Here is a 26,772-nt window from a genome sequence, read left to right on the forward strand (position 1 = left end):
AACCTAAATACTGAGTATTTAGGTTATTTAGGTTGCAATGGTGGGCATATCGACCACGGGATCGATAGATCGAGCGAAAAATCAATCTATTTAGCAGACTACCCAGCTAAGGAGCGCCTGTGACTGTTTTGCTTTCGACTGTGCCATCGACGCTACATTGTAAAAAGAGACTGATGCCGAAGTACAAAGATTTACTCCGAAAAGTTTATTCGTATTCTGGCATCCGTGTGACATGTTCCAGATGTTGAGAGGGGCGCCCTCTTGCGGTTCATGACACAAAAATATGAAATTTCTTAAAGGAAAAAAGTGTGTCTATGCAAAATTTATTAGTCGCCCTCCTTCTTTTAGGTAATATAAAAGCTTCAACGTCATCACGAAAACCACGCTCGGGGTATTTGGCTGAGCACATGGTGTCAAAGGCAACAATCCCTCCGTATTTGAAAACGAGTCTGAATCCAAATCTAATCGTAGCGGTGCACGTAGATCAGTTTGTGAAACGACTCTACCTGTTGCAGTCAACAAACACGAATAGGCGGTCATCTTCTCACAACTACGAACTGTGCCAAGCACGGTTGGTTTGAGGTATGTATCTTCAGGTTCTTAATACATGGAAAAAGGAGCATAAAGACTGCGCATGCAAAGAGTGACTTCGGCTCATAAATGAGCTGCTGTGTTTTACGACGTCGTCCGTACAAAAGACGCTGGAGAACACGAGCGTGCCATTTTCAGTGCATGTATATGATATCTACATTGCTTGTAAACAACGTTACTGTTTGCATCGACATACTCCTACGTGTCCATGGATGTTATTCCATGGTTTAGAAGACTCAACCGTGACCGTTCCTTAGACAAGAACCAAATGTGTACAGTTGCTGTCAAGTTGTCATACTGATCTTTCTACATCGCAAAAGATAGCTCTGTGTGGCAGGGCTGTGTGTTACAGCCCTGCCGCGCAGAGCTACGCGAAAGAGAGCTTCAGTCGTGGCACAGAGCAGTTATTGCTATAACAAATCCCTGGAGTCGTCAATTTTATGGCGTATTTCGTTGCTGTTTTCAATCAACATTTTGGATTGGCTATTAGACAACAGACACTGACAGTCGCTGGATTGTTTGACTTTCTTAATTGCAAGTGGAATTTTAAAATTTCCAATAATTTCGTCTTACCAAAGTGTCTTGCAGAATATGAATAATGTGCAATATGATTCTACAGGCAAACTGTACACAAACATGATTTTATTCCAAAACAAGAAGCAATTGACTTTCAGGATGAAACTCATGTGCAAACAAAACACCACTTTGGTCATTTGTATGACGTATTTCTCAATAAAGCATGTTTGTATCATCATAGTGAAGACAAGTTCTGAATTAGCAGAACGCTGTGTAAGCAAAAAAGCCATGATGACCAAATAATCTGGTGCATTGTTCATATAGTCACCGTCCCTCTATAGACAGAGGGACTGTGATATACATGTAGTCAAAAGAAAAAAGACTGACTGTGGTATTGGCCAGCTCTCGATCAGAGCAGCTTAATTCAACATTAGACGTACCAAATTCAGCAATAATTCAACCAGCCCATGGCTCTCATGTTGCATGCTAACCATGCAAAGGATGCCAGCTAAACTGATATAGATATGTTGTATTTTGATTTGTATGCTTTGAGAGATTTCTCTTTTCAGAGCGACTCGGAAGTTGTTGTACGTATACCATCCAGTACATGACACCAAATATACGTGTTGTGCGCAAACAAAGACATTTTACATTGTGTTTGTTCATGTGTGAAAGTGGGTGGAAACTCAACTCTTCACAATAAATACACACTCACTTGAAAGGCCCAAACAACCAGTGACGTCACAACAAATGCCTGACTACTAGTGGCTATACTTGAAATTTATCGGGCATGATAATTAGGGCATTTACATATCCCATAATATTTCATTTGAAGTCTTGTGTTTGGTTATTAGCATGTGAATAGATTGTGGTCAAAACGGGCAGTCATCTTTCAAAGAGCCAGTCAGTAGTACTGCCATTCTGAGTCTTTGGATCCTAAATTCTCTGTACAAAATGGTAAAGGCAGATTTAAAGGGACAATGATAACAGTACCAGGAGTAGAAATTTAATAATATCATGCAGTTGGTGTACCAAATGTTTCACCACTGTCTGCCGTGTTACCTCAAAGGAAACAATCAGGAATGTACCCTTCAACAGTAATGACACTGTATGATTAGTTAGACTGAACCAAAAAGTTTCCTATTGTACATTGTGGTGAGGGGACAGGAGCAAAAGGTTAAACCATACTGTAGGGTGAGCACGAGAATCAATTCTACTTTTGCTACTAAGGATTTTAGCCATCATGTTGGTCATGTAGACATGCCTAAGGCAAGCATTTCCTGTCTGTCACAGTTGAATTTATCAAAATGTTTGTCATAGCATAGAGGTAGCACCCATCTATGACCAAAGCTTTTTCTCTGCTTTGGTTAAAATGTGGAACTGTCAAATGTCATATAATGAAAGCTTCCAATTTGGAAGTGGCTACGTCCATTATTACATGCCTCGATTTGAGTGCAAATCAGTGCATTGATTTGAATAGGAACATCTGGGGAGTTAGTAGGCCGTGTGAACAATGTACTGACCGGTTTCCGGTCCGGTGAAGCCTTTCGACGTTTTTGACGTCAAAGTAGACTCTTAACTCTAGATGTAAAATATCAATGTGTGCTCTGCTATTTTGACTTTCGTTAAAATCTTTTTGATGCCGGTTGATAATGGTAAAATTGTTTTAGAAAGCCCTGTATGTAACTAAGAAGAGGAATGTAATAAAAATATTATTGCCTTAATACATGGGTTTATATGCCCTCGCAGCAGGAGACAATGTGCTCTCCTGGTGTCAGTTAAATTGTCACCTGTTCTCGGGCACATAAACCCATGTATTCAGACAATGATATATGTATTATTTCTGTGTCATTTGTAACTATTTTAACATCAATTATCCAAACAGCATGTATGCGTACCGTTTACTGTTGCAATCATTTATAGAAAGTGGAATAGCGAGTCACTGTTAGCCATAGGAATATTGTCTTGTAAAATTTGTGTATGCACTGTGTGTTACTTGTATTAAAAATAAAGATGCAGTTTTATTCTATTATGGTGTGCATTTCATTTCCACTGATGCACCAATTGAAACTGAGACCATGAAGTGTGTTAACCCTTGGCATACAGTCATAGTAGTGAAGTCAAGTTGTCTTTGCAAATCCTCTTCCTGTCAGGCTCCATAGACAAACTACAGAAATAAATACAACTTGGGAGAAAGAGGATAAGTCTTTCCATCCAGACAAAAGTTTGGAAACTCTCTCTGTCATCACGTCACACTTAGTCAAGGACCAGAGATTGCATCGATTGATGTCACGTGTCTGATGCACACATGGTGAATGCTTTTATTGAAAATGGCAGCTTAGTGTTGATGTTTTAAGTTTGTTTGGAGGCAGAGTTATAAAGATTTCAAGTCAATGAGGGATTTGTGTGGCACTTGTTTTATCTTGTTTCAAGTTGCGGGCATTCAGTCATCTGTGTTGGTGTCTTCGTAAATGTTAAGGAGAGGAACGTGAAAACTCAAGTAATATTGGCTGTTGATAATTGTCTTTGACATTTGTGCACATTTCAGATATGATAATGATCAGAAACATTGAGCCACTGCCACAAAAACATGTATGTCTTTCTTGAAGCAAACAGGGTGATGTAAACTAAGATATGGTATGTTGTGCCACGTCTTATTCTTGGTTTGCATGAACATTGCAAAGAATAGCCATGCTAAAAATGCCTTGCAAAATGTCAACAGCGAGGCACAAAGATCCATATAACAAAACATGTAGTTAATATGATGAGTTATTTGACATGAAACCTGATTGGTTCATAATTGGAAAGAAAATCTGAAAATTCTAAAAGAAATAAAAATGTGTAGGTGATATTTTATTTTGTGACAAGTCAGAGACACATGGAAGGAGAAAATGGTGACCTCAGAGAAAATGTACTTGTCACCTGATGAAACACTTTAAACATTATCCTGCCAAGAAGAAAGTCGTTAAGAACCTAAACACACATACACATACTAAGGCTACAAAAAATATACTGTGCTGTTCCGATAATATGGTTTTCAAAAATAGGGTAGGTAGGTTAGCAGGAATTTTTTTTTTCAAAAATATTTTTATTTTTAAATATGCATTTTTCAAGGGTTCATGGCATCAAACAATGGCCACATTTCCAGAAAAAGGTATCATACATATAAAAGGAAAAGATGAAACATAAAGGAGGAGGCATCATGGGCCAGTGGCTAGAGCAGTGGACTCACGATCACAGGATGGTGAGTTCGAGCCCCGGCATGGCTGTGGTGTTGTGTCCTTGGGCAAGGCACTTTATTCCTCATTGCTTCTCCCCACCCAGGAGTGATGGGTACCTGGTAGGACAGTGGTTGTAATGTGTGTGTTTAGCTCTGCTGCGCTTATTGGCTGCACATGTGAGCTGTAGTTTGCTCCCCAGGGAGTTGAGTGGTATCATATTAGTCCAGTGACCAGGGGTAATAATAATTGTAAAGCGCCTTGAGCACATGTACTTGTGGATATGTGCGCTATAGAGAACCCAATATTATTATTATTATTATTATTAAAAGACATCCTCATTCAAGCAAAAATCAAATGCCAAGTAACGAAGGCGTGATTATACGTTTTTTTCTTTCTTTTTTTTACTTCCGTGTTTACGTAACTCTAAAAAGTTTAGGATTGACAGGTAAAAAATAGGGTTGGTTGGGTTATCGGAACAGCACAATTTTTTGTTTGGCCTAATATATATATATATATATATATATATATATATATATATATATATATATATATATATATATATATATATATATATATATATTATATATATATATATATATATATATATATATATATATATATATATATATATTTGGCCTAATATATATATATTTATATATATACACACACACACACACACACACACACACACACACACACGTGTGTGTGTATGTATGTGTGTACTGGTACACTATATATACATTTTTGTTGGAATTATGTGTATATATGCATTTATACATTAATTTGTCATAGATTGAGGTTCTTCTGATGTGATTGTTTTGCTGATATACTTAATGCTAGACTACTGTTACTACAGATCCACTTTTCTGTTCTAACAAATATGTGGAATAAACAAATGTAAATGTCTTTTTTTCATTTTCAGTCAACATGACAGTGACCAGTGCCAGGATGAAGATCCTGTATTTCATCTCTGTCGTCAGCCTAATTTTGCCCTGTCAAGGATCAAAGTAAGTAGAATAATATGTGTATCTGTGCTTTGCCAATATGATTCGCATTTAACATGTGGCAGATTAATTTAACACCATATTATTGGGTTGGTTTTATTTTCACAATTAGCTGGTCGTATTTGTAAGATTCAAAAGACCTTCATTGTTATACTTATCCCATTAACTCTTATTTACTAGACATAATTTCCTATTCATCGTTAGGTTTTCTTTTCAAAAATTATGATCATTAAGTTGCTAAATACAGCACTCTCTAGACCGTAAGTTACATTCATTTTGAAAATAAGTAATTGAGTATGCTGTGATTTCAGCTTGGCAATTACATGTAACGGTACGTGACAGTGACCAGTTTTGAAAATTGTACCGAAAAATTGAATCTGTTTGATATATTAGTGTTTTGTATTATACAGCGTGAGAGTGAGCTTTACTATAGAGTGCAATATATATAACGGTTACTGGTCTCAGTAAAGTTTTAAGGTTTTATATCAGTATTTACATGATACTAGAGGTGGTGTTTCATGTACAGGTTGGTTATGATACAGGAAGAGAATTACCAGTAATACAATAAATAATTTCAGATTTGAAAATTTTTGACTTGCTATCAAATATGGAGTCCTCAACAGAAGTTAGATACTTTTAGAATTAAATAAAAGTCAGTTTACCATTTCAAAGAAACAGCTCTGACTCGAAAGTTATGACAAATGAAATGTATGGGCTAAAATACTTTTTTCACCCACAAAACTTTGTTATTCCTGGATTTGGGAAGGGGAGGCTCAGTGAGTATTAATACATGTAAGTAGCAGAAACTTCCTTGAAGTGAAACTTTGCACTCTTTATGCTAAGTTCACCACAGAAATGACTGCTAGTCATTCATGTACATGTACGATGTCATTTAGTGCAACCGATTTTCAAGATCTTGAAGTGTGTTTTAATAAAGCTGCAGTCTTTAATCCCTGGTTCTCAGTGCAGTTCTGTCAACAGTGACTACTAGTATGTACATGGTACTATTCCTACTTTCATTTTTGCGTGAAAATTTTACTTTGATAGACTCTTTGTTTTTAGCAAAGCTTATAAACAGTATTAGCAAGTATGTATCTGCACTGACATTGAGGAAGCACTTTTGATCTTATAATGTGTATGTACAGTCATTACATTCTTGAGGCATTTGCATATATTTTCTCAAAGAAACCTTAATGTACAAGTTATATAAATGTGAAATCACTCTACCAATTCTTGAATTAGCAAACTGACCTCAATTTACCAATTAATTTCTAAATTTGACAGTCATTCTGATGCTATTATTACTTTATTTCAAACTGATTTGAAAAAAAAATTGTCCAAATACAGTCTCTGAAACACAAGAAGATAGACAAAATTAGAGTGACACATCAACACTACAGATATCCTGTGACATTGTAACCCACAAAAGCACTTGTCAGAAGAGCATAACTCAGGTTGTCACAACTTTCAAGCCATTTGCAACCTTTCTGCATGTTGACAATTACATTGTTTGAAACAGATAAAGATGAAATACTGCCAATAATTCTCAACAGCCCTAGCGATCTGAGGAATGCTTTATTATGACAAACATGTATGCTATGGATTGTAAAACTATGAATATTACACCAGAGCTGAATACCGTAGACATTGTTGCAAAATGCATTAAAAAGTCAATTTTTACTTCATGACTACTACCTTTCTTCTTTTCAAGTTCATTCATGTATCATCATCTGTTAGGTCATATGTCAAGACATGACTGTAGTAAGTAAATTGTCTTTAAACTCAGCGAATACAATACTTTTGGGACAAATACCAAGCGCAGAGCAGACAGACAATATAAAGTTGAACGTGTTTATCAATAAGTCTGTTCATGAGAGTTGTGTGATTTACCCTGTCAAATGCCTTTTCAACATCAAGGAAACAAACAAATACTGAACTGCCATTTGTTCTGTACGCCGTCACTCCACAAAAGTGACAGTGTATTATACCGGTAGTAGTATGTAGTTTATTTGGAAGCCCAGCTGATTGTTTAGCAATCAAGGAGAAAAGTAACTGTCTGTACAATATACAAACTCATGCCATGGAAACTCAATTTCTCTTACAATTTTCAAAATGAGTTCACACCGAGTGAAGAACAGGGATGAAATTTGTGACTGAGACTGTGAGAGTAAATAAAATGTCTTCAAGGTGAATGTACCATAAACTCTACAGACTCTATACCTATTGTCCCCGCTTACGTCTGCAATTATTAGCAGAGACCGGGCCTCTTACCAAAAGAATTCTTTTCAGAACCCAGTTTCCACGGATTTATAAAAGCTGTGAGCTCCCTTAGGAAATCTTCACCATCTGCAGAGCTGTTGAACTCAGAAAAACTGCTGTGCGAATGTGGAATCACATCGGTGCTCAGGAAAAAATTTATGTTTTAGAGTGATGTCATTTATAATTTATCTTATTTGCATATATTTTTGTGCATTTGTTTAATTTCCTGTATGACAGATGCTTTTTTGTCAGTGAAAACCTGACCGTTGGGTAACCAGCCCCTGTTTTTAATTTGAGAATCGTGTTGTTATCCAGTGTTTGGTGTTCAGGTACTGAAAACCATCTGCTGCCATTTGAAATTGCCTGGTTATGTGAACAGGTACTTTGCAACAAACAGCTTTTCCTCTCAGGTGATCAGCCTCATTGCAGTCACTCGGTTACTGCAAATCCTGCCATACTACCAATTACACTTTATAGCAAGAAAGTTGCCGTGACGGTCAATGTAGATATATAGCTGAAGTATAGGCTCTGAGTTACATAAATATTCTTCATCAATAGTGAATTGTCAAAAGCAGGTTTTCATACTTATTGTTATCCACAGCTTGGGAAAACCATGGAGGTAGTAGGGCTCCTACTACCTCCATGGGAAAACAGAGTGGGTGTGTCAATCAATTTACATAACAAATAATATTTTGCATGTTCTTTCTTTTAGAAATGTATTTTTTTGTACAGTTATTAGCATATGAAGAGGCTGCAAGTAACAGAGGGTGGTCCAACCCTGAAAACACTCGTCAAAATACACTTTGCAGAAATGAATACAATTGCTGCAATATACTGCCTCATCCATTAAATGCAATGATGTACAAGATGTACTGTCAGACAGAAAACTCTTTTGTCTATGTCATGACATCATGTGATACATGCGATAATTATTTATTTATGCAAAGTGTATTTGATGTTTATCGCTTAAAATATGCAACTCAATAATAATAACTCTGTACTATCAATGATCAATATTCAAAATATAAACCCTGTACATTTTTTGTAATGATATCTGTTTTTTAGCTCCACTGTAAGCGACATGGAGCTTATCAAATAGGTTGATTTTCCATCGTCGTGGTCGTCGTCCATCAACAATTGCCTTCTCCTCTGAAACCACAAGTCCAATTGCTTTGAAATTTTATATGCAGCTTACTTGGGGTGAATGCGTGTACGTAGCGTCCAACCAATTTATTGAAAATTGAAAATTGAAATCACCTTCAAATGCTATTTTCATTTGAATGAAATAATAACCAATTTTTAATATTCGTTTTTTGCAGACAAAATTTTTATTTTTACCGATTTTTTGGTACGGTTTTCGCGGCCAATCAATTCCCAAAAATATTAAACAGCCTTTTGGCATAGAAAGCAACATTTGAAATGTTTCAAATCGAAAATTATTTTTCATTTTTATCTTTGTTGAAAAAAAACCCGATGACGGCCCGTTTTAAATAAAGCTTCTGCTATTTCATTATTAATGAAACATAATTCTATATTTTGAATCCGAAAAGCAATTTTCAGTAAACACAAATTAAGCTTTAATCAATTAATTCTGTTTCATTCATAAGATTTAATACAAGTTCGGGTTTACTTTTATTGAACGTTCCTTGTTTCATATTTTGATTTTAATACATTTTTTAAAAATGATGTTGCCATTCTCAACAAAGCATAGAAATAATTTCAAGTCTTCAACTTTATTCTATCTTAACATAACAAAAATGTTATTTCTTCAGATTTTTGTAAAATATAAAATGTAGGATAATTTGACATTTGAAGGAGAACAAAAAAGATGAGAATTGAAACTCGTTAATACTAAATTATGTACAACTAATTTAAAATGAATTCGCTGTTCATTTTGTTGCTTGCGAAAATTGAAAATTGAAAATGGTAAGTTTGAACATTTTTCATTTTTTTTGAAAATGGTCGAAAAACGACTTACATGTTATTTCATTTTCTTTGCTGTTCCTGGCCCTCTACCGGCCACTGGCGAGCAGAGATGCGTGCGAGATTTCCGGATTCCGTCAACGCAAGAACTGCGGTAAATTTAAAATGGACTTGTCTTCCTTAGTCTCTGAAGAATTTATGCGGCAAATGGTTGTTTTTGAAGGTAAAACACACCGCGAGATAGCTTGTACTTTGAAAGACTTGTTTCCTGATCATAATCTGTCAGGATTAAGCGAGAGATCAGTGCGCAGATTTTGTGAAATACATGGAATTAAGCGACGCCACACACTGAACAATGACCAATTAGTACAACATTTACTGTTAACATAACGAGCACTAGCAACGCTCAAAATATACCCCCAAACAAAAATCCTTATAAGCGTCTAGAAACTCCGGTTGATGCTGGGTCATGTTAGGGATGGACCATTAGATCTTGGAGGGAGGGTGGTCACAATGAAATTGTGAAATTTTTTTTTTACTTTTGTAAATTTCTAAAAAAAAATTTTTTCCAATAGAAATTAGCTGTGCAAATTTTTTTTTCAGAGTAAATTTTCAGATTTACAATTTTTTTTTAGTTCGTCGCTATCTGAGGAAAAAGAGGGCAAAGATGTGGTGCAAAGCACCACAAGCGGCCGCGCAAGCGGTCACGGGGGGAGTCCCCTGCCGTTGGAGTATTTTTGCGGGGGGAGGTCAGGAGGGGGTGTCCCCCCTCCTGCCGTTGGTGTGTTTGAAAAGTATAGATGAAAATGGTGTTATTTGGTGGCACCTGGGGAGTACTTTTGCGGGGGAGGTCAGGAGAGGGGTGTCCCCCTCCTGCCGTTGGAGTGTTTGAAAAATAGAGATTAAAAGGATGTTATTTGGTGGTGGCACTTGGGGAGCATTTTTTCAGATTACACATCTTCCTCTCAACATGGTCTTCTTGCTCCTCAGTAGCTTCCTATAGTTTTGAATTTAGACTATTTTGGTTTCCTGGCTTCCCTTTCTACTGCGTGGTGAAATGCCTACATTCACCCCACCAAACATCATGCATATCTCATGATTTACCATTGATTTTGACAAGCTGAGAAGCTGTTTGCAAAATATAGTGAAATTTGCATATTTGTGTTTTTAGAGCAATTGTTGCCCTTTTTTGATCAAAACATCTATTTCTCTGTAGCAGCATGTCCAAATTGATTGGATGTGTATAGATGTGGTGAAATTTCAATATTTGTCTTTTTAGGGCAATTAATGCCATTCATGGTCAAAAAAGCTGTATTCTCTGAAAGGGCTTGTCCAATTTCTTTGAAATTTGCTACATAAGTCCCTTAAGATTTGTTTAAATCATGCTCTTTTTTGTGGTGGAAAAATTCTTCAGATAATTGTCATTCAGCATTTGCTACACACAAACGATTATTCATGCAGATTTACTCAGTATTTGCTATCGAGAAACTTTCAAAGTTCAACCCTTTTGTGTGTTTTTGTGTTGGGATTTGTTGGATAGATGGCACTCTACGTAGTGTATTGTTGAATGTTAAAAAATGTTGCTGTTGTTTTTTGAGGCTGTTTTTGAGAAAAAAGAATTGAAAATGCCTTTTTAAAAGCAAAATAATACATAGTGACCTGGTATGTTGTTTTATCATTATTGACGTGTTTCTACTTGTTCACCCATTCTTGCATTCATCATTGCAATAAAATGCTGTGAAAAAAAATGAACCTGATGTGGCCTGCATCTGTTTACCTTGATCTTAAAAGGCAAATATAACTGTCTGTCTTGACAAACATACTAAAGTTTCAATGTTTTACCTAGTGTACCTGCTTGGTTTGTACGCAGGAAACAAGTAGAAAACAGGCTCTATAATTTTATAATTTTCAAGTGATCAGAATACAAAAGTCCTGAAAAGATAAGATAATCACAACTTCCAGTATAAGGGATACAGTCACTCTAAATGTATAAATTAAAATTAAAAATGTGCCTGGAAGATGTACTAAAAATACAGAAAGTTGCTTCCTGTCAGTAAAATCTAAAAAAAAATCAAGATTTTAAAGACTTTTGCAGATTTTTTTTTTTACGCATTTGTCTTCTTATTTATTTTTTTTTTATTTTGCAAACTAGTTTGAAGATTTTTTTTTCCTAACTTTCTGCTCTGAAATTTTTTTTCTGTTTTTGACCACCCCCTCCCAAGATCTAATGGTCCCTCCCTTAATTATAATATGACACCACACACCGGATCGCTCACTATAGTCAGTCAATAGAGTGGCTAACTCTCTGAACTCTCTCAACGAATCTTGCTTCTCCTCCTCGACGACGAAGATGCCTTCATCACACAACCAAGCGGAGGGGATACAAAACAAGAGAGCGACTGATGAAGGAACCCCATTTATGGTTCCGAAACACCGTTAAGACGAATCACTCAATCAACAAACCGGTTTACCGGGGACCCAGATCACATGACTAGGGTCAAAGCACTATCGATTCACCGGTGTCTCGCCATGTATTCCACACAAAATAAATGCAATGATCCTTTTATTCACCACATCGTAATACTAAACAATCTTGGTAGAGCCGATGTGTGGAGTAGTCTTACGAGTATGGCGAGAGTGTCCGGCTTTGGCTACGCCGTAGGAGGCGGCGTAGCCAAAGCCGGACACTCTCGCCATACTCATAGGGCTAATGTGTGGAGTTGCCCTCAATTTCCTTATACATGTATCGTCTTCGGTGGCCAGTCTTCCGCAGCACATGCAGTAAGCCCGGGAACAAGTAAGCCTTACGGAAACCAGAAGTCTCGTACGCATTGATGCTGCTCATCCACTGGCCGGTAGAGGGCCGGGAACAGCAATTCAAATGAGTCGTCTTTCGACCATTTTCAAAAAAATGAAAAAGGTTGAAACTTACAATTTTCAATTTTCAATTTCTAATTTTCGCACGCACCAAAGTAAAATTGCAAATTCCTCTTAAATCGGTAAGACATGATTTTATTTCAAAGAGTTTCCTTTCTCTTCATTTTGTTCTTCATCAAATACGTACAATGTCCCGTAATAAATTTTACGAATCTTGAAAATAGTACTATTTTTTTTATTTTAAGATTAGGTAATATTTTGATACTAGTAATGATTTTTTTAGCTCACATTTGGTTTTACCAATGTGAGTTTATCGTATAGGCTGAAGTCGATGGCGTCTGTATGTATGTGTGTATGTATGTATGTATGTATGTATGTATGTATGTACAGTATGTCCGTCAACATCAAAAACACGCAAACCGCTGCCCGTATCAGCTTGGTATTTGGTGTGTGGATGCATCCTGGGCTATAGATGGGATTTTGTTCAAATGAAGTCTGCATTGCCAAAATTATGCAAATGAGCTTACAAAATGTGAAAATGGTCAAGAATTAATAACTCTAGAACCGCTGATTTGATTGCTTTGAAAATTTGTGTGCAAGTACCTTAGGTTAAGCTTATACAGTTTTATGAATATTGTGAAGATATCCTTAATTTTGTATTTTTGCTGAATTTTTTTGTGATTTTTCTCATTTTCAGTAACAATTCTTCTTCTCTGAACCGCCGGCCTAATCGCTCTCAAATTTGGGTTGTCTCTTTGCAAGGGTGTTACTCTTCTAATCTGTTGAAATTATGACAAAATTGGGAAAATTACTATTTTTGTGCAATTTTGTCATTTTTGGTCAAAAAATCTTAGACAGTGTTTCCTTTTTAAAACCCCTGGACAGACAGCTTTCATATTTCGTACACAGACGTACAGAGATGACAATAGTTAGATATGTGGAAATTGTCCTGAAATATAAAAATTGTATTTTTAAGACAATATTGTCATTTTTGGTCAAGAAAACTTTATCTCACATTACTTGTTTGATAGCTTTGTAATTTGGTATAAAGTCCCTTGTTTGATAGCTTTGTAATTTGGTATAAAGTCCCAAAGATGTTATTAGATAAATTTTCTGCTCAAAGTGTTGGGAAACCACAAAATTTGTATATTTTAGGTACTTTTCTCAGTTTGTGACCTTAAATGACCTATACTTGTGCATTTTTTGCCCACTGCCACCTTTTCTTTTTATCAAGCCTTCTCTGTTTTTTGTTGTTGACATTTGCTTATGTATTTAGGATCTGCTTCTCCCATTGCTATAGAAGTTGATATGCATGTTCCTAAAGATGACCTCCAGTACCTAAGTTGGAGACCTTATTTGCTTTTGTCATTCTTGTTTTTCCTGGTTTAAATATTTCTCAAATGGACCAATTCAAACCGAATGTGAGCACATAGTGTCCTTGACGGTATTTTTTTTGTTTTGTTGAAAATGAAAAAATCATTTTAGGATACAAATTATAATATGAAAACAAGCAACTTTCCTTAAAAATAATCCAGAACACGTGATTTTGAAATTTAAGAAATAAAATAGAATAGATTAAATTTCATTTTGTTTTCACTGATAATTGCATTTCGGATTCAAAATATGAACAAGGCGAAACAGAGTTATGTTTCATTAATAACCAAATAATAGAAGCTTTATTAAAATTGGTCTGTCAATTGGTATTTTCAATTAAGATGAATATGAAAAATAAAATTCTATTTCAATCATTTAAATAATGCTTTTTGTGCTAAAATGCATTTTAATATTTTTGAGAAATGATTTGCCGCAAAAACCGTGCCAAAAAATTGGTAAAATAAGAATTTTGTCTGAAAAAACGAATATTAAAAATTGGTTGTTATTTCATTAAAATGAAAATAGCATTTTGAAGGTGATTTCAATTTTCAATTTTCAATAAATTGGTTTGACGCTAAGTACACGCATTGGGGTGACCTCACTTAAATTTATTCAAATCTTGGTGAAATTTGCATATTTGTATTTTTGGGGCATTTTTTGGTGTTTTTGGTGAAAAAATCTTTTCTGAAACCACTTGTCCAATTGCTTTGAAATTTGATATGCAGTTTACTTAGGGTGACTTCAGTCAGATTTGTTCAAATCATGGTGAAATTTGCATATTTGTATTTTTAAGGCAATTTTTGTCATTTTTGGTAAAAAAACCTTTAAAAATCTTCTTCTTCAAAACTACTAGTCAGATAGCTTTGATATTTGGTACATATGTCCCAAGGGATGATCAATTTCAGATTTGTTCAAATTGTGCAGAAATATGCAAATTTGAATTTTTAAGGCAATTTTTGCCATTTTTAGTCAGAAAATGTATTTCTCAAAAAGTGCTGGTCTGATAGTTTTGAAATTTGGTAAGTAATATATATTTGAATTTCTGATGAAATCTGTAATTTTGTATTTTTGGGGCAATTTTTGCCATTTTTGGTCAAAAAATGTGTATTTCCAAAACTACTCATCTGATAGCTTTGAAATTTGGTATACAGGTTCCTACAGGTGAACTAAATGATATTTATTGAAATTATGATGAAATCTGCAATTTTGTAATTTTGGGGCAATTTTTGCCATTTTTGGTCAAAAAATGTGTTTCTCAAAAAGTACTGGTCTGATAGCTTTCTACAGATGAGCTAAGTAATATATATTGAATTTCTGATGAAATCTGTAAGTTTGTATTTATGGGGCAATTTTTGCCATTTTTGGTCAAAAAATGTGTATTTCCAAAACTACTCATCTGATAACTTTGAAATTTGGTATACAGGTTTCTATAGATGAACTAAATAATATTTTTTGAAATAATTATGAAATCTGCAATATTGAATTTTCGGGGCAATTTTTCCCATTTTTGGTCAAAAAATGTTTTCTCAAAAAGTACTGGTCGAACAGCTTTGAAATTTGGTATACAGGTTTCTATAGATGAACTAAATTTGATCTTTTGAAATTATGATTAAATCTACAATTTTTATTTTTGGGGGCAATTGTTGCCATTTTTGGTCAGAAAATTTTATTCTCAAAAAACTACTCATCAGATAGCTTTAGTTGACATGTTCTTAGGGATGATCCGATGTGATATATTCAAAATATGATGAAATCTTCAATTGTGTATTTTTGCAGCTTATTTTAGCCACTTTTTTCTGGCCACTGCATTGAGCTATCAAAGATTTCCACCTTCTTCATCAACATGTGTCAAAAATAGTTATTCTCGACATAAACACAGCGGAGCTATATTGGTCGCTAGGTCGCTTGTTTACATCTCCCAATTTCATCAGGGAGATTTTTTAAAGTCACCTTGAAAAACATGGAATATGATGATAATTGAACCCATGCATATCTGAAAGTGATATTTAAAGCGAAATGATGCTTAATTGTAATAGCTTGTAGTTATCAATTATTCATAATCATCACATCAGTAAGTCATGATATGCGCAAAATAAATTCAAGCTTTTGCCTCTGATGAAAGCTACATGTATAAGATGAAGGATTTCTAAGTCTTATACTGAGCACTACGACAAGCAAATCCCAGTACAGTAAAAATGCAAAATATGGAAATTGTAGCTCAGGTGTATTTGCAACCTGAGGCACCTGACCTAGATTTCGATATTTCATGAAATAGTGTTTTAATTTGGTACATGTGTGACTTAGGCACTGAAATAAATGTTACACACAAGTAGGAATCTGTTCCTTCCGAGTACCTGTGCTTCAAAAATTCTGCAGCTCCATACGATGTGACCTACATGTTACTTTCTCATCACAAAATGTGTTAATGGTCAAAGATAAATATACTAGTAACTAATGAACTTTACAGTAGATTATTATATTCCTTTACACCCAGTTTTGCTCGATATTTAGATATCCAATATCCTATTAAACAACAGTTAGCAGCCCTTATTTCCAAATTTATAGAACCTGTCTTTAATTTTCTTGGCTGTGATTGTCAATTTTTGGGTCCAATAATGTGAAACAATGCACTCTCATCAAACATCTGTACTGCCTTTGGGAGTCATATGTGTACACCACCAGATTTGTCAAACATGCACGTGCGTGACAAATTTACACCTGGAGAATGCCATCTTCATGTGTGTATAAAGGCGGTACAATATCAGGTGTCACCCATCACAGATATGAGTTAATGCTTTCCTATCAAATGGATATTTCCTATGAAAACCTTTTGGGGGAATGTATGAGATGGCAAATGAGGATGGACATCAGGCCTCGAGAGTATAATAGGTCGCATATTGAAAATGTCCTAAAAGTAAAATTAGTTCTCGAGGACATGTCATGTGAATGTCAAGTGAATTAGCAATTGCTAATGGTGATTGTGTTATCAGTCTCTCATACAAAGTTCATTCATGTACATCCCACATCTTTCTGTAAAATGTCACATGAATAACTGATTGCAATTAAACTGTAGAGCTGCTGTGCTCTCACTCATCAAGTGAAACCTTTGTTCTGTTGGGAAAAAAAATGTGATATAGCGCAGTCAACTCATTGAACACTCATCAGTCATGACTGATATGAAATGTCTTGTCAGTCTTAAAGGCAGAATGTGCCTCCAGGACAGACATTAGGACTGTCAATTTTTTACAAATCTTGCCTGATCTACCACTTGAGGGGCTAATTGTGAAGCTCTGAGACTAAGAAAAATATTCACTACAGGTTTTTTTTCGAAAATTCATTTATAAGGGCTGTTTAGAATTTAAAATATTTGTAAATGTTGAGTAATTTGTTTCAGTCTCTAGAATGAAATTTACATGTTGACCTCTGATATTTACCCTTAATTTGGTAAGAGAATGGTTGAAAGTTTCATATAGGAACGTTGAGCAAAAATTTAAGTCTTTCACTTTGGTCACGCATTCATTTAGTGCGTGAAAGTGATAGGTCTTCATCAAGTGTTGTGGAATGCACATGTAATATTATTACAGTGGTATTATTGTAACAGTAACAATTTTCAAGCAAACATGGTAAACACTACGGTCAACTGAAGACTGTAAGTTTTAGCTTCATCAACAATGACAGAGAACTGATAAGACAGATTGTTGTCTGGTGTCAAACCTTTGGTTTTTATTCATCCACACACACAACTGGTTTTATTCATCCACACACACAACTGGTTTTATTCATCCACACACACACACTGCTTCCTTCTTGTATGTGGCATCACAGGTCCAAATTTTTATGCTACACACTGCAAATGAGAATGAATCAGATTAATTTATTGTTTCTTTGAAATGTAGCATTCACCCATTGAGTGCTGTAATTTTCTTCTGCCAAAATTTTAGTTCAAAATTTTACCAATTTTCATGAATTTCTCGGTGATTTTTTGATAGTTTTGGACCAAATGGACATCATATTTGATTGGCTACAGTTTTTTCTCAAAATTTTGGCAAAAATCTGAGAAAAATTGACTTGGGTTTATTTTATAAAGAGGACAAAAATAGACTTTGGCACTCGAAGGGTTAAGCAGTGTCTTCTGCGAGGTCACTCTCATCCGATTTGGTCTGTTTACCTTCTCTTCCATGAATTCCTTTATGAAAACTTACAAAGCTTTTTTTGCACTTAGAATGGCAGAGCTGCAGTTTATGAATATGCGTTCATAATCTATTATGGGCGTATTGTCAGAGAAAACATTGAAGGATGTAGAGAGATCATGTCAAAGCAGATGAACTCTGAGCACATGTGTGACTAGACTCAGATTCACCTGTGTTTGAGCAAGGAATGCCACCGCGCCTGTGCATGTACATAGTTGAATCTTTCAGTCTATGTGATAATTCACTTTTCATGATCATTTTATGATCAATAAAAGCAAACGTCTCAGACAGAACACAGTAGCTCTGAAGTATTGTTACTTGATAAAAAAATTGTCCTGTGCGAAGTAATGGTACAGCAAACGTCAGTATTGTTGAAATTGAAACAATTCACTAAACATTTACTTACAATTATGTTCCCTAGGATATTAGCAATTGTACATGTGTGGTGGCACCAGCATAAATTTGATTCAGCCATTTTCCCAATAAAACATGAATTCCATAATAGTGTGTTTTCTTACGAAACAGTCTGTTACATGTTGTTGCATTGTGTAAAATGTGCTGGGGCACTTTTAAAAAAGTCAAACATGGAGTGGAAATGAAAAAAGCTCAATGATACATGTAAGTCCCCCATCTGCAGGAAGTTGAAGTGGAAACAGGACAATAACTAAACTTGTCTTCACTTTTTTCATGTATGTTTCTACATTTTCTTGTTCTTCTACTCCAAAGAAGATTAACTGCTCCTCATTCACTTTGTGAACACTTCATGAATATGTAATAGCTTTTGCAGTGGGCCACAAAAGGTGGCCACAAGTGGTCACTAATACACGTATGTCACTACATAATATGATAAGCATTTTTCTATGACCATACCAGTGTAGGCACAGCCACTGCAATCCCACAATGCTTGTGAGTGCGTCATCATGATCATGGCCAAAGCTTCAACATTTCTTACTTTGATCAAGATTTGCAAGCGATAAAGTAATAAAATTACTATGATAATTTCAAAATCAAAGGCATGCAGCATTTTTGTGTAGGGTTAAACATGTAACATTGTTTGATAGCAGCCAGCATGACTTAAATGTCAAGGGTCACCATCCTGGTGAAAAGTACTCTGGGTAGCCGGGCTCAGCAAGCTGCCTGATGTGTAACCACAGCAGCATAGGGCGTCCGACGTGTTATGTGCAGATTTTTGGGCCGACTCGCAGCGATTTCGAAGCTGTTATCCAATTGGTTGGCAGAATCTTACCGTTATAATGAAATAATACAAATAAACTCCCTAAGTTGCTGTGAATAGTGACAATCGACCAATCAGATATAACCTTGCAAACACGCTGCGAGTCAGCCGAGATTTTTCCATCACTCTACGCTGAACGCTCTATGCACCTACCATTATATATGCAGCCAGCAAGACCATCAAAACCTGTGACAGAGAAGAGAATCTTAAAATAATGAAAACATCTATTGATGTAAACTGTCATTTTGACTTTAAAGTACTTAAGTTTTCAATCGTACTCTGCATGAGCTAACGGGCTCAGCCCTATTGTGATGCTGTTTTTTGTGTCTTGTTGGTGATATGTCATTATATTTACCTGATTCATCATCATAAAATTATTTCATAAAATTATCAGAATGTTTCATAAAAAAATTACTTATTGCCTCTCTTGCTTGCTATGAAAATCAGGAGAATAGTAATGTTTTCGGGCCTGACGTATAAATTTGAAGATCATTGAATCATTTCTTGTGAGGAGTTGAGTGCAAGCATTACATGCATTGTATGCTGTTAGCTGTGGAAACGCAGCTATCTGTTGGCGGGGTAGCGGGGATCGCTATGCGGGTCAAAGGTCAACCCCGCCACGGATACCTGGCGGGGTTTACCTTTGACCCGCATAGCGATCCCCGCTACCCCGCCCCGCCAACAGATAGCTGCGTTTCCACAGCTATGTATGCTGTGTGCTCCTTTCAGTGTCACTCAGTAGAACAGAATCTTAGTGGAACCTTGTTAGACAAACATCAATGCAGCTTACCTTACTAGTTCACTAAAGCGTTTGGTTCACAAAGGTCTCCTCTTTAACAATGATGTCCAACTTTGTGCACTGCTAGGGGTCAAATCATTTTGCCAATATAATTTTTGTGAGCACAGTTTTACTAACTGTGGCTTCTTTTTTTATTGTGTTTTTTTTTCAGTACATATGTGGTTCTTTGCCCAGAGGTGGTAAGACCTGGTGTGCCGTTCACAGTGAGCGTACACATACTGCAAAGTAACCGTGGTAATTCTGTGCAAGTCACCACTGCTATCTTAAAGGACAAAGAACAGATTGTCAGTAATACAGTCTCTATACCGCAAGGCCAACCAACCAATGTTGAAGTCACTGTAAGTATCCTTGGAGGGGATGATCCCTAAGCAGTTATCATGTGAATTAAGAGATTGACATAAACCAAAACTCACAAATTCTGAGCCCAAGGCTTGGGTATTTTTATGAATTCACAAATACGATATGTACCACTATCACTCAGTGTTAAGTGAAAGTTTGGTACTAAGATGAACCCAAAAGTACGAAACTAAAGAATGACCTGCTTGATTACTTTTAAGGGGCATCCCTCAATCCCAGGTTGTAGTATTAGATCATGTTGATATTGAGTATTTACTTGATGTTTGCACCTTGGTTATCATTTAGATTTTGATTTTAAATAAAGCTGATAAATAGCCAGTCCTTTTAAATATTTAGTGGTATGATATGATGGATGTCAATGTATAAACACACAATGTACCGGTATATGTATATAGCTTTACATTTTAAATTTGCATCCACTGTTTTTTATTTTGTTGTAGCCATTTATTATTTTGAGGAACCTTTTTGTTCTTCATAGTTGGAAATTGTGGCATTTTCAACTTCTTTACCAAACATGTTATTATCTTCACATCCAAATTTTTCAAGTATTTGAAATACATGTAAGCATCAATTGTGTACATGTAGCTTGAAATGAAGTCATGTACAGAAGTGCCTTGAGTAAACTGACAGTGTCCAAATCACACTGGTAGAATACTTGGAAGTATACTGTACATGTATTCACACAATGATTCTTATATCTGAAAGAGGATGTTGTTACAATGGTACGCCATTGTCAGTGGGATAGTCCTTCATATCAGGATAACATGGCAGTCTTTCTGTAAAAAGACTGGGAAGAATGGTCAATCCAAATTATTGTTACTGCTTTTAATCATTTCTTACGAGTTGTTAATCATAATCCATGTCAATCCCCTCCTCCCCCTCAAAACAAAGCTCTTTATTGTGAAGTTGGTTCCAGGAAAACTGTGTTCTTTGTATATGGCTGGAGAATTCCAACCTGTCTTCAAGGCCCACACGGCTAGATATTAGTACTCCTGAGAGGGAGTGGTTTGCCCATGAATAGGTGTGATTTTCTACATGGGAGGACACAACAAGCTCGAACAGCAGGAAGCTATAGTCCAGAAAATGTCGATCTATCAAGATTTTTCCTGGTACTACAAATATATCAAAAGTGTCAAAAAGACACGTTGCATAATTTTGTAACTGAGAGGTCATTAATTGGGGTCATGATCTTACCGTATAGCGATTTCATAAGCTGCAATTGAAATACCATATTTGTTATAGTGTCACGTACATGTATCACAAATTATTTTTATAAAGAAATTCTGTTACAGAAGAACCCTTATAATGATGCATGCAAAACAAACTTGGGTCTTACCCCCTCCCTTCCATGTGTCAATCCATATCTATGTCCCGTATGGTGCATTTTAACAAAGGCTTGAAGATTTGAAGGTCCCTGAAGACAGAGATACTGTAAACATGATTTTACAGACTGAAGCTGCTCTAACATACCCAGCCAAGAGCCCCAGGGTGAATACACATATGGTTTTGGCACAATACTATAGGGTTATTCACAAAATACGGCCCTGTATGGACGAGGGCTCAGTGAGTGACGTATTGGACGAGCCGAAGGCGAGTTCAATACGTCACTCACTGAGCCCGAGTCCATACAGGGCCGTATTTTGTGTATAACTCTATTATTATACACCTCCCTCCATTAATCGTCCGTGTAAACTAATTCCATGGTAAATTTTGAGGGATGCTGCACGCGCGATATGAGTGGAACGTGCGCGATTGTTGAAATAAAATTGCTACAAACCCCAAACAGGCGCGTCGCGCGTCTCCCGTATTCGGGACTCCGCGTACTGTACAAAATACGGTAAGTTATTGGACGGTCAAACTCCCATAGGTTACGGCAGTAGGTGTATAATAATGCATTTTACTGACTTTGCCGATGGGGAAGTGATATTATCTGGCAGGAAAATGGTTACGTTTTCAGATTGCTAAACTTGGCTGTGTCTGTTTAATTGTTTTACAACCAGTGCTGGATGTTCATGAAATGAAAGCAAGGCATATGTAAATAGCATGGTCATGAACTGTACCGTATGAAACTGTACATCAATTGGATAGAATAAGTTGATCTAATTTCTGTTTTCTTAAACTTTTATAGCTTCCACCGACAGCGGAACCTGGTGGTTATTCCTTGTCTGTTGTTGGCGAAGGTGGACTTGACTTTGAAAATTCAACAAATATCAATCTTGAAAGCAAGGGCATGTCAATTTTGATCCAAACAGACAAAGCCATCTACAAACCTGGCCAAACCGGTGAGTAACTTCATTTCCTTCTGCCAGAGACAGGTACCGGCAAAATTATATCAAATTTTCTTCAGTGTGAAAAATGTGTACTGTAGACATTTATGAACTATACCTGAAGTATTGTAACAAGAAAATATCAAAGATTGGCATGGATTACTGATTTATGAATATTCAAATAAAAACGTACAGGTTCAGTTGGTGCCATCTTCCAGACAGTACTTACAGAAAGGATAGAAAACACACCATGATTTCAAGAAACAGCACAAAAACATACAAGTGCAATTCAGTCAAACTCCAATTTTGTAATTGTTATTGTATGTGTGTCATGATAAATCCTTTAGCATTTATTTCAGAATATTTTATTTTCTCCTCTCCTCAGTTTTTTTTATAGCTGATGAATACACATGGTTTCTAATGTTTTGGACAGAAACAGAAAATTCAAATATTATAAATCATTTTCTAATATTTTTCTTACTCCTGTGGAACAGATTTGAATGAGCAATATTGATTTTTCTGCACTTGTTCTCACTACTGGCACACGTATGTGCCAACAACAGACTGACTGTCTCAGTAGCTGATTGTTTACTGTTTCTGATCTGCATTTCCTTTTTACCGTGTCTTACTAGTGTCAAAGGGTAAAGGTCATCATCATTACCAAGGAAACTGCTGGTAGATGGTGGTATACCTGCCATGATGATTGGTTACATATTGCCCTAATTATGCAATACTTGATGGGTAATGTAGATATATAGTATTAAATTGTAGGACCATTTTTCTTTCTATATCTTTAGTGAAATTCAGGGCATTGGCAATATATCCTTACCTTGGTGTTTACACTGGAGAGTTTGATGTCCAAATAAAGGTAAATAAAGCATTCACACTATCTTCCAGAGAAATTCCTATGCAATGATAAAGCAAACTTACGCTATACATTAGGTTCTTTTGAAAGGCGATGTTTGTTTTGCAGAAAATCTTCAATAATTTGAATTGAGAAGCTCATTTTTAGAAAAGCATTGATAATTTTGCAATATTTCTTCTGGACTATGACTTTTTTACATGGTATATTTTTAACCATTTAGCCATGTTGCTAAAAAGGCTGCTGGATATTTAAATTTACCCATGTTTGGCATGTAATGTATAATTTCATAATTACTCATGCGTCCCATGTAATGAATAATTTCAGAATTACTAATGTTTGCCATCTAGTGTTACAGTATTATTTCAGAAATAAATGTCATAGATTAGCATTGATTAACCTAAAAGAATAGATGCACATAACGTTTCCATCAATTGAAAAAAAAGTGTTGTTAAATCTGGAAATACACATTTAGAATTATCCAAGTACATGTATAAAGTAATAATATCTGTTGTATTTGCCATGTTTGGGTGAAGTTCACTCAAATTGTTACTTAGATTTAAAAGTAACTATATATATATATATATATATATATATATATATATATATATATATATATATATATATATATATATATATATATATATATATTATATATATATATATTATATATAAAAGTAACTATATATATATATATATATATATATATATATATATATATATATATATATATATATATATATATATATATATATATATATATATATATATATATATATATATAAACTTGAAGTATATGTACATATCCATTAATATGACAGGACCCATTTGATAACATTATGGAGCAGTGGCTTGGGCTATCCAATGATGAATATGGAGTTATCCAAGGTGAATTGGTGACATCAACTCAACCAGTGTTAGGAGAGTGGAAAGTGCGTGTCAGTAATCCAGACACTGTAAGTATGTGTGTACTAGTATTTATGCTTCACTGTGGGAAAGGTTACAGTATCATTCACGACATGAAAACACGGAATGAGGTCTGTTTTTAATCTCTGATTGTCAGTCACCGGATATGGACACACACTTCTTTTTATTCTGTAAGCCTATATTTATCATCTCAATATTTACTGTACTTTTTAGCTCATATTTGGTTTTGTATATAAATACCAAAAAGAGCTATATGATGAGTAGGTGGCGTCTGTATGTCTGTATGTTTGTGGGTATGTATGTGCAGATGTATGTCCGTCACACACAAAGGCTCCCATACGGCCAGAGCTACCATCTCAGTATTTGGTGTACAGGTAGATGCAGGGGTTGAGATGTGAATTTGTTCAAAGATCACATCAGTGTCAAAAATGTGCAAATGAGGTAAGAAAAAGTGAAATCCTGCAAATGTGCAGGAGTGATGGCATGCCAATAAGAAACAGGCCAACTCCACTGATCTTGAGTCATTTCCTGTCATTGTTTATGAACTTACATATTAACAGACCTGCTGAAACCATAGACAGTAGAGGTTGAAGACTCACTATACTCAAACTAAGAGGGGCTTGTTTCTGCTATGCATGCTGCTGAAGTTGACCTCCAGTACCTAAAGTTTCAGACCTTAATTACTTTTGTCATTCTTGTTTTTCTGGTTTAAATATTTCTTGTTGTTTTTCTGGTTGTACTGTGCAGAAATCATTGTCATAACATCAACGTAGAATTTTCCTCCACTGAACAGATAGAAACAACATTTATTGTTGATCATTGGTAAGCCATACTGGTATATACCAATTCTGATCGTATAATCGTATAATTGCGGTATTTTTCCTATTACTGTTACACTGCTGGTGGTATCTTTTGAAGTATATTGTCAATATTTACGTTAGTGCTCAGCAAATACCATATATTTAATATCCACATATGTGAAAAAAAAGCTTGTAACAGCTGCACCTTTGTACAACCAATACACAACTATAAATGTAGGAGTTATTTTTGAACGACAGTAGAATAGCTTGTATTTATGGTGATTTGATATGTATTTAAATATCTGAATACAATACAGTGCATTTCACCTAGGTACCGCAACTCAGCGTACGAGACGGACACAATCCACGTACAAAACAAATGATAAGCTTGGGTATCACGACACATTTGAGAGTCACCGACTCATTGATTAATTACAGTAAACCAGCATGGGACAGCCGTTCTGTCTAGACTGAGAGATACATTTGATCTACAATGTGTGGCTTTTTAGTTAGTTTCTGTTGAGAATACCTTCACCTCTTGAACTCTTAGCTGAAATTGTACAAGAAAAAGTTACATTGTAGATCAAGTCTGGTCAACTGTTTATCTCTCAGTCTAGACCGCGGCTGCCCCATGCTGGTTTACTGTAATAAATTGACGAGTCGGTGGCTTTGAAATGTGTCCGTGATACCCAAGCTAATCGTGTGTTTCGTGCGTGGATTGTGTCCGGTACCTAGGTGAAACACACTGTAATACTTGCTTGAGTGATTTGTAACCTTTTACAATATATTACCAAATCTTTAATTGTGTTGCAGCTTTGATAACATTTGAACATGTCACAGGCATCAAAACTATTATCGAACAAAGTTACCTGAAAAGTTTGTGCCTTCATCGTTGGGCTAAGCAACTTGAAAATCAATGCCCGCTAATGATGGAATGTTTAATCGCAGAACATCAATTAATTCATCTTGATAAGTTACCACTTTCATAAGGTGAAACTGTCGATGTTAATCTTGATATTGACTTGAATTTGTTAGGCCGTGCTGTGTTTTCAGCCTTGGTACATCATCAACATGGCCACATCTGTGTACATCATACAAACTTTCTAGTATAGACCGCATATCTAGAAGTCCCTCCCCCCAATTCAGATTACTGTCAATAATCATATTGCAGAGGAGGGAGCCCTTTATGGTTGACAGTGTGCAAATTAAGGAGCTTTCTCCTGAACACTCAATTCATGAGACAAAATTCAGGCTTGGTGAAAGCACAGTCCCTCCACAAATTTTGTGGAGGGACCATGGTAAAAGTGTTCCAGACACACTGCTATACCGGTACATATGATGTTATCATTTATTTGATAATCATGGTTGTAAATGTAATGACAAGTATCTGGCAATTTCAAAGGAAGCATTTATCATTTTATGCGCTTGCAAGTAGACAGCTTTACACTCAGAACTAGTTGGTATCCATTTTGGGCATTTCTGTCTGCTTTAGTGTCGCATTATGGATTCACAGGTGGTTTTTCCATTCCCTTTTTTGAAAAGCCAACCACAACACAATCGCTAATCTGGGT

At 35.7% G+C, this 26,772-nt stretch overlaps 1 protein-coding gene across 1 annotated transcript in view; it reads left to right on the forward strand.

The window, feature by feature from the left end:
* Window positions 1-441: 441 nt before the first annotated feature.
* Window positions 442-26,772, forward strand: part of LOC139147323 (CD109 antigen-like) — a 71,582-nt gene continuing 45,251 nt past the window's right edge. Inside the window, exons 1-6 of the mRNA XM_070718382.1 lie at window positions 442-582; window positions 5,251-5,335; window positions 20,140-20,326; window positions 22,474-22,627; window positions 23,410-23,480; window positions 24,296-24,430. Of these exons, the coding sequence (XP_070574483.1) occupies window positions 5,256-5,335; window positions 20,140-20,326; window positions 22,474-22,627; window positions 23,410-23,480; window positions 24,296-24,430 (627 nt within the window). The 5' untranslated portion in view covers window positions 442-582; window positions 5,251-5,255. The remainder of the gene's footprint in view (window positions 583-5,250; window positions 5,336-20,139; window positions 20,327-22,473; window positions 22,628-23,409; window positions 23,481-24,295; window positions 24,431-26,772) is intronic.

Source organism: Ptychodera flava, chromosome 13 (genome assembly GCF_041260155.1).
Source record: "Ptychodera flava strain L36383 chromosome 13, AS_Pfla_20210202, whole genome shotgun sequence".
NCBI classification, from domain to species: Eukaryota; Metazoa; Hemichordata; class Enteropneusta; family Ptychoderidae; genus Ptychodera; species Ptychodera flava.